The sequence below is a fragment of the Saccopteryx leptura genome, chromosome 1, assembly GCF_036850995.1.
Source record: "Saccopteryx leptura isolate mSacLep1 chromosome 1, mSacLep1_pri_phased_curated, whole genome shotgun sequence".
NCBI lineage: Eukaryota > Metazoa > Chordata > Mammalia > Chiroptera > Emballonuridae > Saccopteryx > Saccopteryx leptura.
Window position 1 is genome coordinate 389,273,476 of NC_089503.1, and position 14,649 is coordinate 389,288,124.

General features: G+C 36.3%; 1 protein-coding gene across 1 annotated transcript in view; it reads right to left on the reverse strand.

Moving 5' to 3' along the window:
- Positions 1-14,649, reverse strand: part of LOC136388496 (uncharacterized protein PF3D7_1120000-like) — a 419,710-nt gene that overhangs the window by 130,451 nt on the left and 274,610 nt on the right. Inside the window, exons 19-21 of the mRNA XM_066360321.1 lie at positions 11,285-11,305; positions 9,938-9,958; positions 8,104-8,127 (exon numbers count right to left, since the gene is read on the reverse strand). Coding sequence (XP_066216418.1) covers positions 8,104-8,127; positions 9,938-9,958; positions 11,285-11,305 — 66 coding nt within the window. The remainder of the gene's footprint in view (positions 1-8,103; positions 8,128-9,937; positions 9,959-11,284; positions 11,306-14,649) is intronic.

A 14,649-nucleotide genomic window follows, 5' to 3' on the forward strand; every position in this document is an offset into this window, starting at 1 on the left:
GTGTAGCAATACTCATATTGGATAATGCTGACTACAAGACAGGAAAAGTACTCAGAGACAAAAATGGCCATTTCATAATGACTAAGGGGACACTGAATCAAAAGACATAACAATTCTTATTATATATGCACCAAACCAAGGAGCACCAAAATATATAAGACAGCTACTTATTGATCTTAAAACAAAAACTGACAAAAACACAATCATACTTGAAGACCTCAATAAACCGCTGACGGCTCTAGATCGGTCATCCAAACAGAGAATTAATAAAGACATAGTGGCCTTAAACAAAACACTAGAGCACCTGGATATGATAGACATCTACAGGACATTTCATCCCAAAGTGACTGAGTATACATTTTTCTCCAGTGTACATGGATCATTCTCAAGAATTGACCATATGTTGGGCCACAAAAACAACATCAGCAAATTCAGAAAAATTGAAGTTGTACCAAGCATATTTTCTGATCATAAAGCCTTGAAACTAGAATTCAACTGCAAAAAAGAGGAAAAAAATTCCACAAAAATGTGGAAACTAAACAACATACTTTTACAAAATGAATGGGTCAAAGAAGAAATAAGTGCAGAGATCAAAAGATATATACAGAGTAATGAAAATGACAATACGACATATCAGAATCTATGGGATGCAGCAAAAGCAGTGGTAAGAGGGAAGTTCATATCACTTCAGGCATATATGAACAAACAAGAGAGAGCCCAAGTGAACCACTTAACTTCCCACCTTAAGGAACTAGAAAAAGAAGAACAAAGAAAACCCAAAACCAGCCGAAGAAAGGAGATAATAAAAATCAGAGCAGAAATAAATGAATTAGAGAACAGAAAAACTATAGAAAAAATTAATAGAACAAGGAGCTGGTTCTTTGAAAAGATCAACAAAATTGACAAACCCTTGGCAAGACTTACCAAGGAAAAAAGAGAAAGAACTCATATAAACAAAATCCAAAATGAAAGAGGAGAAATCACCACGGACACTGTAGATATACAAAGAATTATTGTAGAATACTATGAAAAACTTTATGCCACTAAATTCAACAACCTAGAAGAAATGGATAAATTCCTAGAAAAATACAACCTTCCTAGACTGAGTCAAGAAGAAGCAGAAAGCCTAAACAGACCTATCAGTAGAGAAGAAATAGAAAAAACCATTAAAAACCTCCCCAAAAATAAAAGTCCAGGCCCTGACGGCTATACCAGCGAATTTTATCAAACATTCAAAGAAGACTTGGTTCCTATTCTACTCAAAGTCTTCCAAAAAATTGAAGAAGATGCAATACTTCCAAACACATTTTATGAGGCCACCATAACCCTCATACCAAAACCAGGCAAGGATGGCACAAAAAAAGAAAACTACAGACCAATATCTCTAATGAATACAGATGCTAAAATACTAAACAAAATACTAGCAAATCGAATACGACAACATATTAAAAAAATAATACATCATGATCAAGTGGGATTCATCCCAGAATCTCAAGGATGGTTCAGGTTCAACATATGTAAAACGGTTAACGTAATACACCATATCAACAAAACAAAGAACAAAAACCACATGATCTTATCAATAGACACAGAAAAGGCTTTCGATAAAATACAACACAATTTTATGTTTAAGACTCACAACAAAATGGGTATAGAAGGAAAATATTTCAACATGATAAAGGCCATATATGATAAATCATCAGCTAACATCATATTAAATGGCACTAAACTGAAGGCTTTCCCCCTTAAATCAGGAACAAGACAGGGTTGTCCACTCTCTCCACTCTTATTTAATGTCGTACTAGAGGTTCTAGCCAGAGCAATCAGACAAGACAAAGAAATAAAAGGCATCCATATCAGAAAAGAAGAAGTAAAGGTATCACTTTTTGCAGATGATATGATCCTATACATCGAAAACCCCAAAGAATCTACAAAAAGACTACTAGAAACAATAAGCCAATACAGTAAGATTGAAGGATACAAAATTAACATACAGAAGTCAATAGCCTTTCTATATGCCAACAATGAAACAACTGAGAAGGAACTCAAAAGAATAATCCCCTTCACGATTGCAAAAAAAATAAAATAATATACTTAGGAATAAACATAACAAAGAATGTAAAGGACTTATATAATGAAAACTATAAACCATTGTTAAGGGAAATCCAAAAAGATATAATGAGATGGAAGAATATACCTTGTTCTTGGCTAGGAAGAATAAATATAATCAAGATGGCTATATTACCCAAAGCAATATACAAATTTAATGCAATTCCCATCAAACTTCCAATGACGGTTTTTAAAGAAATAGAGCAAAAAATCATCAGATTTATATGGAACTATAAAAAACCCCGAATAGCCAAAACAATCCTAAAGAAAAAGAATGAAGCTGGGGGCATTACAATACCTGACTTCAAACTATATTATAGGGCCACGACAATCAAAACAGCATGGTATTGGCAGAAAAATAGACACTCAGATCAATGGAACAGAATAGAAATTCCAGAAATAAAGCCACATATATATAGTCAAATAATTTTTGATAAAGAGGCCAACAACACACAATGGAGAAAAGAAAGTCTCTTCAATAAATGGTGCTGGGAAAACTGGAAAGCCACATGCAAAAGAATGAAACTGGACTACAGTCTCTCCCCCTGTACAAAAATTAACTCAAAATGGATCAAAGATCTAAACATAAGACCTGAAACAATTAAGTACGTAGAAGAAGACATAGGTACTCAACTCATGGACCTGGGTTTTAAAGAGAAATTTATGAATTTGACTCCACAGGCAAGAGAAGTGAAGGCAAAAATTAATGAATGGGACTACATCAGACTAAGAAGTTTTTGCTCAGCAAGAGAAACTGATAACAAAATAAACAGAAAGCCAACTAAATGGGAAATGATATTTTCAAACAACAGATCAGATAAGGGCCTAATATCCAAAATATACAAAGAACTCATAAAACTCAACAACAAACAAACAAACAATCCAATAAAAAAATGGGAAGAGGATATGAATAGACACTTCTCCCAGGAAGAAATACAAATGGCCAACAGATATATGAAAAGATGCTCATCTTCTTTAGCTATTAGAGAAATGCAAATCAAAAAGGCAGTGAGATACCACGTCACACCTGTTCGATTAGCTGTTATTAGCAAGACAGGTAATAGCAAATGTTGGAGAGGCTGTGGAGAAAAAGGAACCCTCATACACTGTTGGTGGGAATGTAAAGTAGTACAACTATTATGGAAGAAAGTATGGTGGTTCCTCAAAAAACTGAAAATAGAACTACCTTATGACCCAGCAATCCCTCTATTGGGTATATATCCCAAAAACTCAGAAACATTGATACGTAAAGACACATGCAGCCCATGTTTATTGCAGCATTGTTCACAGTGGCCAGGACATGGAAACAACCAAAAAGCCCATCAATAGATGACTGGATAAAGAAGATGTGGCACATATACACTATGGAATACTACTCAGCCATAAGAAATGATGACATCGGAACATTTACAGTAAAATGTTGGGATCTTCATAACATGATACGAAGCGAAATAAGTAAATCAGAAAAAAACAGGAACTGTATTATTCCATACGTAGGTGGGACATAATAGTGAAACTAAGAGACATTGATAAGAGTGTGGTGGTTACGGGGGGGAGGGGGGAATGGGAGAGGGAAAGGGGGTGGGGACGGGCACAAAGAAAACAAGATAGAAGGTGACAGAGGACAATCTGACTTTGGGTGGTGGCTATGCAACATAATTGAACAACAAGATAACCTGGACTTGTTATCTTTGAATATATGTATCCTGATTTATTGATGTCACCCCATTAAAAAAATAAAATTATTAAAAAAAATATTCTCAATTCCTGTCCACTCTAGGTGGACCACAATGAAATATTTGCCCTATTTATTATAGTACATTTATGCCTCCATATATGTATGCATTCATTTCTAATTGCAGTTTCTTCATTATACAAAGCGCTAAAAATAATACACAAGAGTTACTGAGAAACACAGGAGTGGGTTCTAATGTGTGTCTATTTACAACATTAGTGGCCATCGATTAATTCGCAACCTTATTGCATCTGAGTTTCTGTTTTAAGTCATGTCTAAATGTAGCTGAGGGAATCAGATGAAGAGAAACAAGAAGGGAGTTTTAGAATCAAATGACCTGAGTTGTCCTTGAGGAAACTTACACTCAGAAACTTCAAAAGTACCAAAACTTGCAAATATATTAGTGATAATACTAATTTGACCAAAAGCCTCTGTCTCCTTAATTTCAACGAGGCAAGGACAGTGGTAATAATTGGAGAAACTGAGGAGCAAATGAAGTGGTGGTCAGAGTGGGAGGATCGAGAACTGAGACACAGGTAGCTGGTCCCTGAGAGAGAGGACAGGGATGAGGGACAGGTGAGGGAGGACAGGGAAGCAGATCATCAGTACTTACTTTTTTCCTGTACACTTTGCATGGCTGAAAAGCAAAAGAAGAAATGAAAAAGTCATTCATTCCCTATAAAAACACAATGTCAGGGAAGGTGGAAGAAATGGCCCCCCTTTCCTAGTTCACTGTGGAGCATACGGGGACTCATGTCTGTGAAAGCAGGAACCCTGAGGATCCAAAGGACACCTCACCCATCAGAGTCAGTACTGTTCTCCCTCCCCTGACCCTGTGCACAGGAAACTAAGTCAGGAAAGAAATGAGGAGTGTGGACTGAAATTCTGACTTGTGCAATACGAAGTGTCCTCTGTCACTAGACTACCACCATTTTCGGGCTAAAAACGACCTTATTCACATGTGGGACAGTTACTTCAGCAGTGACGGGATGTGTACAGTAGAGGCACCATCTGTCCCAAACTGTTTATGTTGCACTAGTGATATGACACCTGTTCCGTATATTAGAGCAGCAGTTCCCAACCTTTTTTGGGCCACAGACTGGTTTAATGTCAGAAAATATTTTCACGGACCGGCCTTTAGGGTGGGACAGATAAATGTATCACGTGACCGAGACAAGCATCAAGAGTGAGTCTTAGACAGATGTAACAGAGGGAATCTGGTCATTTTCAAAAAATAAATCAAATGGAAATAATTTAAGCTATTTATTCTTTCTCTGCGGACCGGTACCAAAATGCCCACTACCCGGTATTGGACCGACCCAGGAGTTGGAAACCAATGCATTAGAGGAATATATGTCTAAATACCATTCCTAATAAAACAAAAATATAATTTAAATTGTCCTTAGAAAAAGATACTCTTAAGGTTTGAATGATTAAGGTTCTTTTTTGTGAGATATATCATGATCAATATTTATTTCTGGTGTTCTTCTTATATTACGTAGAAATCAGATATTTATTACTTTTGACCTCACCTTAAGATATTACATCCTTCAGAAAATTGCTTATTGTTAAGTGGTGTTTAGCATATGTAAACTGTGTCAACAATACTGAGAAAGAATAAGAAACTGCCATGCTTGGATATTTTAAAGGTTCAAAATTTTGGTAAAATACTTAAAAGCTTCAAACACTGGGTCATATGATCAAGGACAGTGGAAGAGGGACACCCCACTCTGTTACGTCTGACCAGTGAATGATACAAGGTATTTATCATGACACAGGCTGTGAGAAGACAATGGGGAGAGACACTGAATGCTTACAGTTTGTAGATATTTATCTTAAGGGATTGGAGAAGCATAAATTGCATAATATTGGGCCCTTAAACTTGTCATACTTAAAAGATCTGAAGTTTAAATATTTCCCAGAAATGCATACATATATATTCATCTATATACCCTAATATAAACCTGTAATATATGTATATATTAAAATTCATGATTCTGTCAGCTTAACACCCTTCATCTCACCAATGTCTTAATAAAAATGTGACAATTTACTGCAAGACAGAGCAGCCAATGTTTACAGGAAAACACTTGTGTAAAATGACACAGAAGGGAGAGAACGGAGGGAAGGTAGGAAACAGAAATGGACAGAGTTCCAATTAGGAGAAGGACCGTCTCAATATTGGGGGGAGGAACAGTAGACTCCTAGGAGGAGGACAGGCCAGTGGAGAGCCCGGGGATAAAAGGGCCGGAAATGTCAAAGAGAAAAATAAACCAGATGTTCTCATGTGGATGAAGAATGAAGAAATATCAGTAACTTTACCTAATACTTGCAGAACTTGTGCTGAAATAGAAATACAAAAGTCAATGTCAATTTCATGGGTAGTAACCACAAAGAGATTGTAATATATTTACAAATTCAAATTTAAATTTAGGATAATTTCAGATGAACAAAGAAACACATGTCAAATCACACATGCTCCCTCCAAAAAACACACACATCTACACAGTGGAACATAGCAACTCTTATCCACAGGTGTTCTATAGTAAGTAAAATGATGTAAAAGGGGGTTAAGATAGTAAAATAATATAAATTTTTAAAAATACTAGATTTGCTGTTTAATTTCTTAAATTAATTATTTTATAAGTGTATTTTATTTGTTAATATTACTGAGAGAAAGAAAGGGGAGCAGGAGGGAATTTGTGGTCTCTTAGCAGCTTCACTGTAGCTGTAGCTACTGCCCTGGGTGCCGTGTCCAGGCAAGTCCAGGGTCCAACTGACAACCTCAGTGTTCCAGGTCCATGTTCTGTCTACAGGGCCACCACAGGCGAGGCTGAAAATATTCTTGGTATATTTGAAATTCTTATGTTTCAGAAAATCTGTTTGTAAGTTTAGTATGCTCACTGGATGTTTATAAACACATCAGTGAGTCTCACTGCTGCGGCAGCGACATCGTGCAGAGTGGCCACCACACTGTGGAAGGAGCACTGACACACAGCTCCTCCCAGTGACACAGGGTCAAGGGTCTGGGGGCTGAGTCCTCCATATATTTGTCCACAGGTTGGTTGTTAATCGCACAGTATTAGACATTCTGGTTTTACTCATTTCTGAATGAAGAACATCTTAATACTCATGGGAGTCGAATTTTGGAGAGAAAGGGGTGGGATTCTCTGATGAACATTCTGTTCCTCACTGGACCTTACTGAGCTTTTTTATCCCTTAATCGAGAAAAGAATATCTCAGCTCACATGAGTGGGACAGGTTCTCTACACACTGTGAAGAAAACGAAGCGAATGTCCTACATCTTCTAATGTTGTTTCTCCGAGGTGGCCCAGTCTCTGATCTTCCATAAATAAAGAAAATGCCTTGAAAATCAATTTTACTGAAATAATCACTACAATTATAAAAATACCATGTGTCATTTGATGACATAAAGAATTAAAACATATAAAAAGGTGACAGAAAGATATGTGGTGAACACACTGCCATGTACACATGATGTGTGATAGAATTGTGCACCTCAGATCTGCACAGTTTTATTAACCACTATTACCTAAATAAATATTTTAAACAATTTAAAATAAAAGAAGAATTTTATTTAATGAATTGTGCTATATTTTTAAGTTTCTGGAGATTCTTTAATTAAAGTTTACTTGATTCCTATTCACTCTGCATGGACCACGATGAAATATTTGCCCTATTTACTATAGTGTCTTTATGCTTCCATATATGTATGCATTTATTTCTAATTGCAGTTTCTTCATTATACAAAGCTGCTAAAAGTAATACACAAGAATTACTGAGAAACTGCTCTTCCAGATAAACACAGGAGTGGGTTCTAATGTGCATCTATTCACAACATTAGTGGCTATGGAATAATTCGCAACCTTATTGCATCGGAGTTTCTGTTTTAAGTCATGTCTGAATGTAGCTGAGTGAATCAGATGAAGAGAAAGAAGAAGGGAGTTTTAGAATGAAATGACCTGAGCTGTCCTTGAGGAAATTACACTCAGAAACTTTAAAAGTACCAAAACTTGCAAATATGTTAGTGATAATACTAATTTGACCAAAAGCCTCTGTCTCCTTAATTTCAACAAGGCAACCACAGCGGTAATAATTGGAGAAACTGAGGAGGAAATGAAGTGGTGATCAGAGTGGGAGGATCGAGAACTGAGACACAGGTAGCTGGTCCCTGAGAGAGAGGACAGGGGATGAGGGACAGGTGAGGGAGGACAGGGCAGTAGATCATCAGTACTTACCTTTTTCCTGTGCACTTTGCTCGGCTGAAAAGAAAAGAAGAAATGAAAATGTCATTCATTCCAAGTAAAAACAGAATATCAGGGAGGAAGGAGAACAGAAATGGGCCCCATTTCCTAGTTCACTGTGGAGCACATGGGGACCCATGTCTGTGAAAATAGGAGCCCTAAGGACCCAAAGGACACCTCACCCATCAGAGTTAATGCTGTTTCCCTACCCTGCCACCTGTGCACAGGAAACTAATTCAGGAAATAAAGTGATGAGTGTGGACTGAAATTCTGACTTGTGCAGTACTAAGTATTCCCCTGTCACTAGACTACCACCTTTATCAGGCTAAAAACAAATTTATTCACAGGCTGGACAGTTACTTCAGCAGTGATGGGGACATGTACAGTAGACACACCATCTGTCCCAAACTGTTTATGTTCCAATAGTCATATGACACCTGCTCTATACATTAGAGCAGTGGTCTCCAACCTTTTTTGGACCACGGACCGGTTTAATGTCAGATAATATTTTCACGGACCAGCCTTTAGGGTGGGATGGATAAATGTATCATGTGACCGAGACAAGCATCAAGAGTGAGTCTTAAACAGATGTAATAGAGGGAATCTGGTCATTTTTTAAAAGTAAAACATCGTTCAGACTTAAATATTAATAAAATGGAAATAATGTAAATTATTTATTCTTTCTCTGCCGACCAGTACCAAAAGGCTCACGAACCAGTACCGGTTCGCGGCCCGGGGGTTGGGGACCACTGCATTAGAGAGATATATGTCTAAAGACCATTCCTAATAAAACAAAAATATAATTTAAATTGTCATTAGGGCAAGATACTATTAAGTTTTGAATGATTAAAGTTCTTTTTTGTGAGATATATCATGGTGAATATTGTTTTCTTGTGTTCTTCACTAATTACGTAGAGATCACATATTTATTACTTTTGACCTCACCTAAAGTTATTACACCCTTCAGAAAATTGCTTATTGTTAAGTGCTGTTTGGCATATGGAAACTGTGTCAACAAGACTGAGAAAGAATAAGAAACTGTCATGTTTGGATATTTTAAAAGGTTCGAAAAATAAAATACTTAAAAGCTTCAAACACTAGGTCATATCATATTATCAGGGACAGTGGAAGCGGGACGCTCCACTCTGTCACATCTGACCAGTGAATGGTGTCAGGTATTTATCATGACACAGGCTGTGCAAAGACAATGAACCGAGGCACCGAATGATGGTTTGTTTGGGGTCTTTTTTGGCGCTGATTTAGTTATTTATCGGACTCGAGTGCTTTAGCGAATGATGGTTTTGAAGACTGTTCTTTGAAGGGTTTGGAGAGGTATCCATTGCATAGGAATGGACACTGAAATTTAGAAAATTTGAATAATGTCCTAAGTTTGGCATTTTCCCAAAACACACACATACACACACAGATATCTATGTACACTAATATGTAAACTAATATCTGTATGTCTATATCTATATCTATATATACTAAACACTGTGTGTCTGTCGGTTTGAAGCCTTTTATCTCACCAAATTCTGAATGAAACTGTGACAATTCTCTGCTTGACAGCTGTAGCCACAGTTTACAGAGAGATAGCTGGGTAAAATGAGAAAGAGATGCAGGAAAGAATGAAAGACAGGGAAACAGAGATCAACAGACCCAAATGAAGGAGGTGCTGTCTCAGAATCATGTGGGAGGGACAGCAGACTTCGAGGATGAGGACAGACCAACGGAAGGCACTTGGATAAAAGGCCGGAAATGTCAAAGAAAGAAATAAAGCAGATGTTTTTCAAGTGAATTAAATGTAAAAATATATCAGTAATTTTACCTAATTGTCTCTTAAATTCCTCTGAAAAAGAAAAGAAAATGTCAATTTCATGGGAAACAACCACAAATAGAATTCAAATTTACTGATAAATTCAAATATAAAATTTGGTTAATTTAAAATGAACACACACACACACACACACACACACACACACCAAATCACACATACCTCCCCAAAACACAGTGGCTCAGAGGTCACTATTGACCACCGATATTTTATAGTTAAATAAAAAGGAGGAAAAGGGTGTTAAGTTAGCAAAATAATATAAATAAGTAAAAATATTTGTTTTCCTGTTTATTTTTTAACATAATTCACTTTTTAAAAATATTATAGTTATTAATATTATTTAGACAAGGGATGAGAGGCAGGAGAAAGGAATTTGGACTCATATTATTTTAAACATCAATACCAAGGAAATAATGAAAATTGTAATAGCCACTAAAAAGAAAACATTCAGCTTTGAATGATTAAATTTTCTTTACTGTGAAACATCACAATCAATTGCACCCTTCACATAAAAAGTACTTGTCAGAGATGAACCAGTTGTGCACTTGTCTTAAGATACTTCATCTGTCTGAAAATTGTATATATTTTAAGTACATTTTGTCATGTGATATCAGTATCTACGTAATGCCAAAGAATAAAAACCAGGAATGGTTAGATATTTTATATTCTATGAAATAATTAGGTAAAATATTTAGTTAACTTGGAACACCTGGGTCATATGATCAAGGACAGTGGAAGAGGGAGGCCCCACTCTGTCACATCTGATCAGTGAATGATACAAAGTATTTATCATGACTCAGGCTGTGAAAGACAATTGGGAGAGACACTGAATGCTGACAGTTTGCAGTTATTTCTCTGAAGGGATTGGAGAAGTATTAATTGCATAATATTGGGCTTCAAACTTGTCATACTTGACAGAGATCTCAAGTTTGAATATGTCCCAGAAACACATACATATATATTCATCTATACACCATTATATAAACTTGTAATATATGTATATATTAAAATTCATGATTCTGTCAGCTTAATACCCTTCAGCTTACTTATGTCTTAATAAAACTGTGACAATTTAGTGCAAGACAGAGCAGCCAATGTTTACAGGGAAACACTTGTGTAAAATGACACAGAAGGAAGAGAAAGGAGGGAAGGTAGGAAACAGAAATGGACAGAGTTTCAATTAGGAGAAGGACGATCTCAATATTGGGGGGAGGAGCAGTAGACTCCTAGGAGGAGGACAGGCCAACAGAACCCTTGGATAAGAGGGCCGGAAACGTGAAAGAGAGAAATAAACCAGATGTTTCATGTGGATCAAGAGTGAAGGAATATCAGTAACTTTACCTAATATATGCAGAAATTGTGCTGAAAAAGAAATACAAAAGGTAATGTCAATTTCATGGGTAGTAACCACAAAAAGATTGAAATGTACTTACAAATTCAAATTTAAATTTAAGATACTTTTAGATGAACACAGAAACACATGCCAAATCACACATGTTTCCCTACCCCAAAGCACACATCTACACAGTGGAACAAAGTTCACTATCATCCACAGGTGTTATATAGTAAGTAACCGGTGGAAAAAGGAGGTAATTTAGTAAAATAATATAAAATTTTAAAAATATTGCATTTGCTGTTTAATGTATTAAAGTAATTCTTTTCTAAATCTATATTATTTGTTAATATTACTGAGAGAAAGAATGGCAGGCAGGAGGGAAGCGTGTGGACTCATAGCTGCTTCACTGTAGCTGTAGCTGCTGCCCTGTGTGCCGTGTCCGGGCAAGTCCAGGGTCGGACTGGCAACCTCAGTGTTCAGGTTCACGCTCAGTCTACGGGGCCACCACAGGCTAGGCTGAAAATATTCTTGGTCTATTTGAAATACTTATATTTCTGTTACTCTGTTTGTAAGCTTTAGTATGCTCATTGGATGCTTTAAACACATCAGTGAGTCTCACTGCTGCGGCAGCGACATCGTGCAGAGTGGCCACCACACTGTGGAAGGAACACTGACACACAGCTCCTCCCAGTGACACAGGCTCAGGGGTCTGGGGGCTGCGTCCTCCGTGTTTTTTTCCACAGGTTGGTTGTTAACCACACTGTATTGGAGATTCTGTTTTTACTCATTCTTGAATGAAGACAATCTTAATACTCCTGGGAGTTGAATTCAGGAGACAGAAAGGACTGGGAATCTCTGATGAACATTCTGCTCCTCACTGGACCTTACTGAGCTTTTTATCCCTTAATCGAAAAAAGAATATCTCAGCTCACATGAGTGGGACAGGTTCTCTATACACTGTGAAGAAAACGAAGTGAATGTCCTACATCTTGTAACTTTGTTTCTGCAAGGTGGCCAAGTCTCAGATGTTCCATAAATAAATTGCATTGAAAATCAATTTTACTAAAATCATCACTTCAATTATAAAAATACCATGTGACATATGACGACATAAAATTTAAAACATATCAAAAATGTGACACAATGATTTGTGACTGGGTGGTGAAAACACGGCCACATAAACATGATGTATGATAGAATTGTGCATCTCAGATCTGCACAGTGTTTTTAACAACTATTACCTCAATAAATTAAATATTTAAAACAATTTAAATAGAAGATAATTGTTTTATTTAACAAATTATATTATATTTATAAAAATCTGGAGATTCTTTAATAAAAATATTCTTGATTCCTATTCACTCTACGTGGACCACGATGAAATATTTACTTTATTTATTATAGTCTTTTTATGCTTCTATATATGTATGCATTCATTTCTAATTGTGTTCCTTCGTTGTACAAAGCTGCTAAAACTAATACACAAGAGTTACTGAGAAACTGCTCTTCTAGATAAACAGAGGAGTCATTCTTTTTTTGGGGGGGAATGTCTTTATTTTACTTTCATCTATGAAGGATAGTATCTTTGTTTGTTTTTTATAGTAAAATAAAAATTTTATTTACATATTTTTCAAATCAGTTGCTTTCCTTGTCACTGGATATGTTTTTTGTTTGTTTGCTTTTTTTATTATTATTAAATTTAATGCAGTGTCATTGATAAATCAGGGTACATATGTTGAGAGAAAACATCTCCAGATTATTTTAACATTTGATTATGCTGTATACCCCTCACCCAAAGTCAAATTGTCTTCCATCCCCTTCTATCTGGATTTCTTTGTGCCCCTCCCCTACCCCCACCCCTTCTCTCTCCTTCTTCTCCTCGCCTCCTCCACACCCCCAAACACTGCCCCATTACCATCACATTCTTGTCCATGTGTCTGAGTCTCATTTTTATGTCCCATCTATGTATTGATTCATATAGTTCTTAGTTTTTTCTGATTTACATATTTCACTCCGTATAATGTTGTCAAGGTCCATCCATGTTATTGTAAATGATCCTATGTCATTATTTCTTATGGCTGAGTAGTATTCCGTAGTATATATGTACCAAAGCTTTTTGATCCACTCGTCCTCTGACGGACACTTGGGCTGTTTCCAGATATTCGCTATTGTGAACAATGCTGCCATAAACGTGGGGGTGCATTTCTTCTTTTTGAACAGTGCTATGGTGTTCTTGGGGTATATTCCTAAAAGTGGGATAGCTGGGTCAGAAGGCAGTTCGATTTACAATTTTTTGAGGAATCTCCATACTGTTTTCTACAGAGGCTGCACCAGTCTGCATTCCCACCAGCAGTGCAGGAGGGTTCCCTTTTCTCCATATCCTCGCCAGCACTTATTCTGTGTTATTTGATTGATGAGCGCCGTTCTGACTGGTGTGAGGTGATTGATATATCATTGTGGTTTAACCTTACATTTCTCTAATGATTAGTGATGGTGAGCCTTTTTTCATATGCCTATTGGCCATCTGTATGTCCTCTTTGGAAAAATGTTTATTCATTTCTTTTGCTTATTTTTTGATTGAATTGTTTATCTTCTTGCTGTCAAGATTTACAAGTTGTTTATAAATTTTGGTTATTAACCGCTTATCAGATGTATTGTCAAATATGTTCTCCCATTGTGTAGTTTGTCTTTTTCTGTTCTTATTGTCTTTAGCTGTGCAAAAGCTTTTTAGTTTGATATAGTCCCATTTGTTTATCCTGTCTTTTATTTAACTTTCCTGTGAAGATAAATCAGCAAATATATTGCTGCGAGAGATGTCGGAGAGCTTGCTGCCTATGTTTTCTTCTAAGATGCTTACAGTTTCACAGCTTACATTTAAGTCTTTTATGCATTTTGAGTTTATTTTTGTGAATGGTGTAAGTTGGTGGTCTACTTTCATTTTTTTGCAGGTAGCTGACCAATTTTCCCAACACCATTTATTAAACAGGCTGTCTTTACTCCATTCTATGCCCTTACCTCCTTTGTCAAATATCAGTTGTCCATAGAGCTGTGGGTTTATTTCTGGGTTCTCTGTTCTATTCCATTGATCTGTATGCCTTTTCTTATGCAGTACCAGGCTGTTTTGAGTACAATGGCCTTGTACTATAACTTGATATTAGGAAGAGTGATACCTTCCACTTCATTCTTCTTTTTTAAAATTGCTGAGGCTATTCATGTTCTTTTTTGGCTCCATATAAATTTTTGTGTTATGTGATCTATATCTTTAAAGTATTTCATTGGTATTTTAATTGGTATTGCATTGAATTTATAGATTGCTTTGGGTAATATATGCAAAAATAAATGAATGGGACTACATCAAACTAAGAAGTTT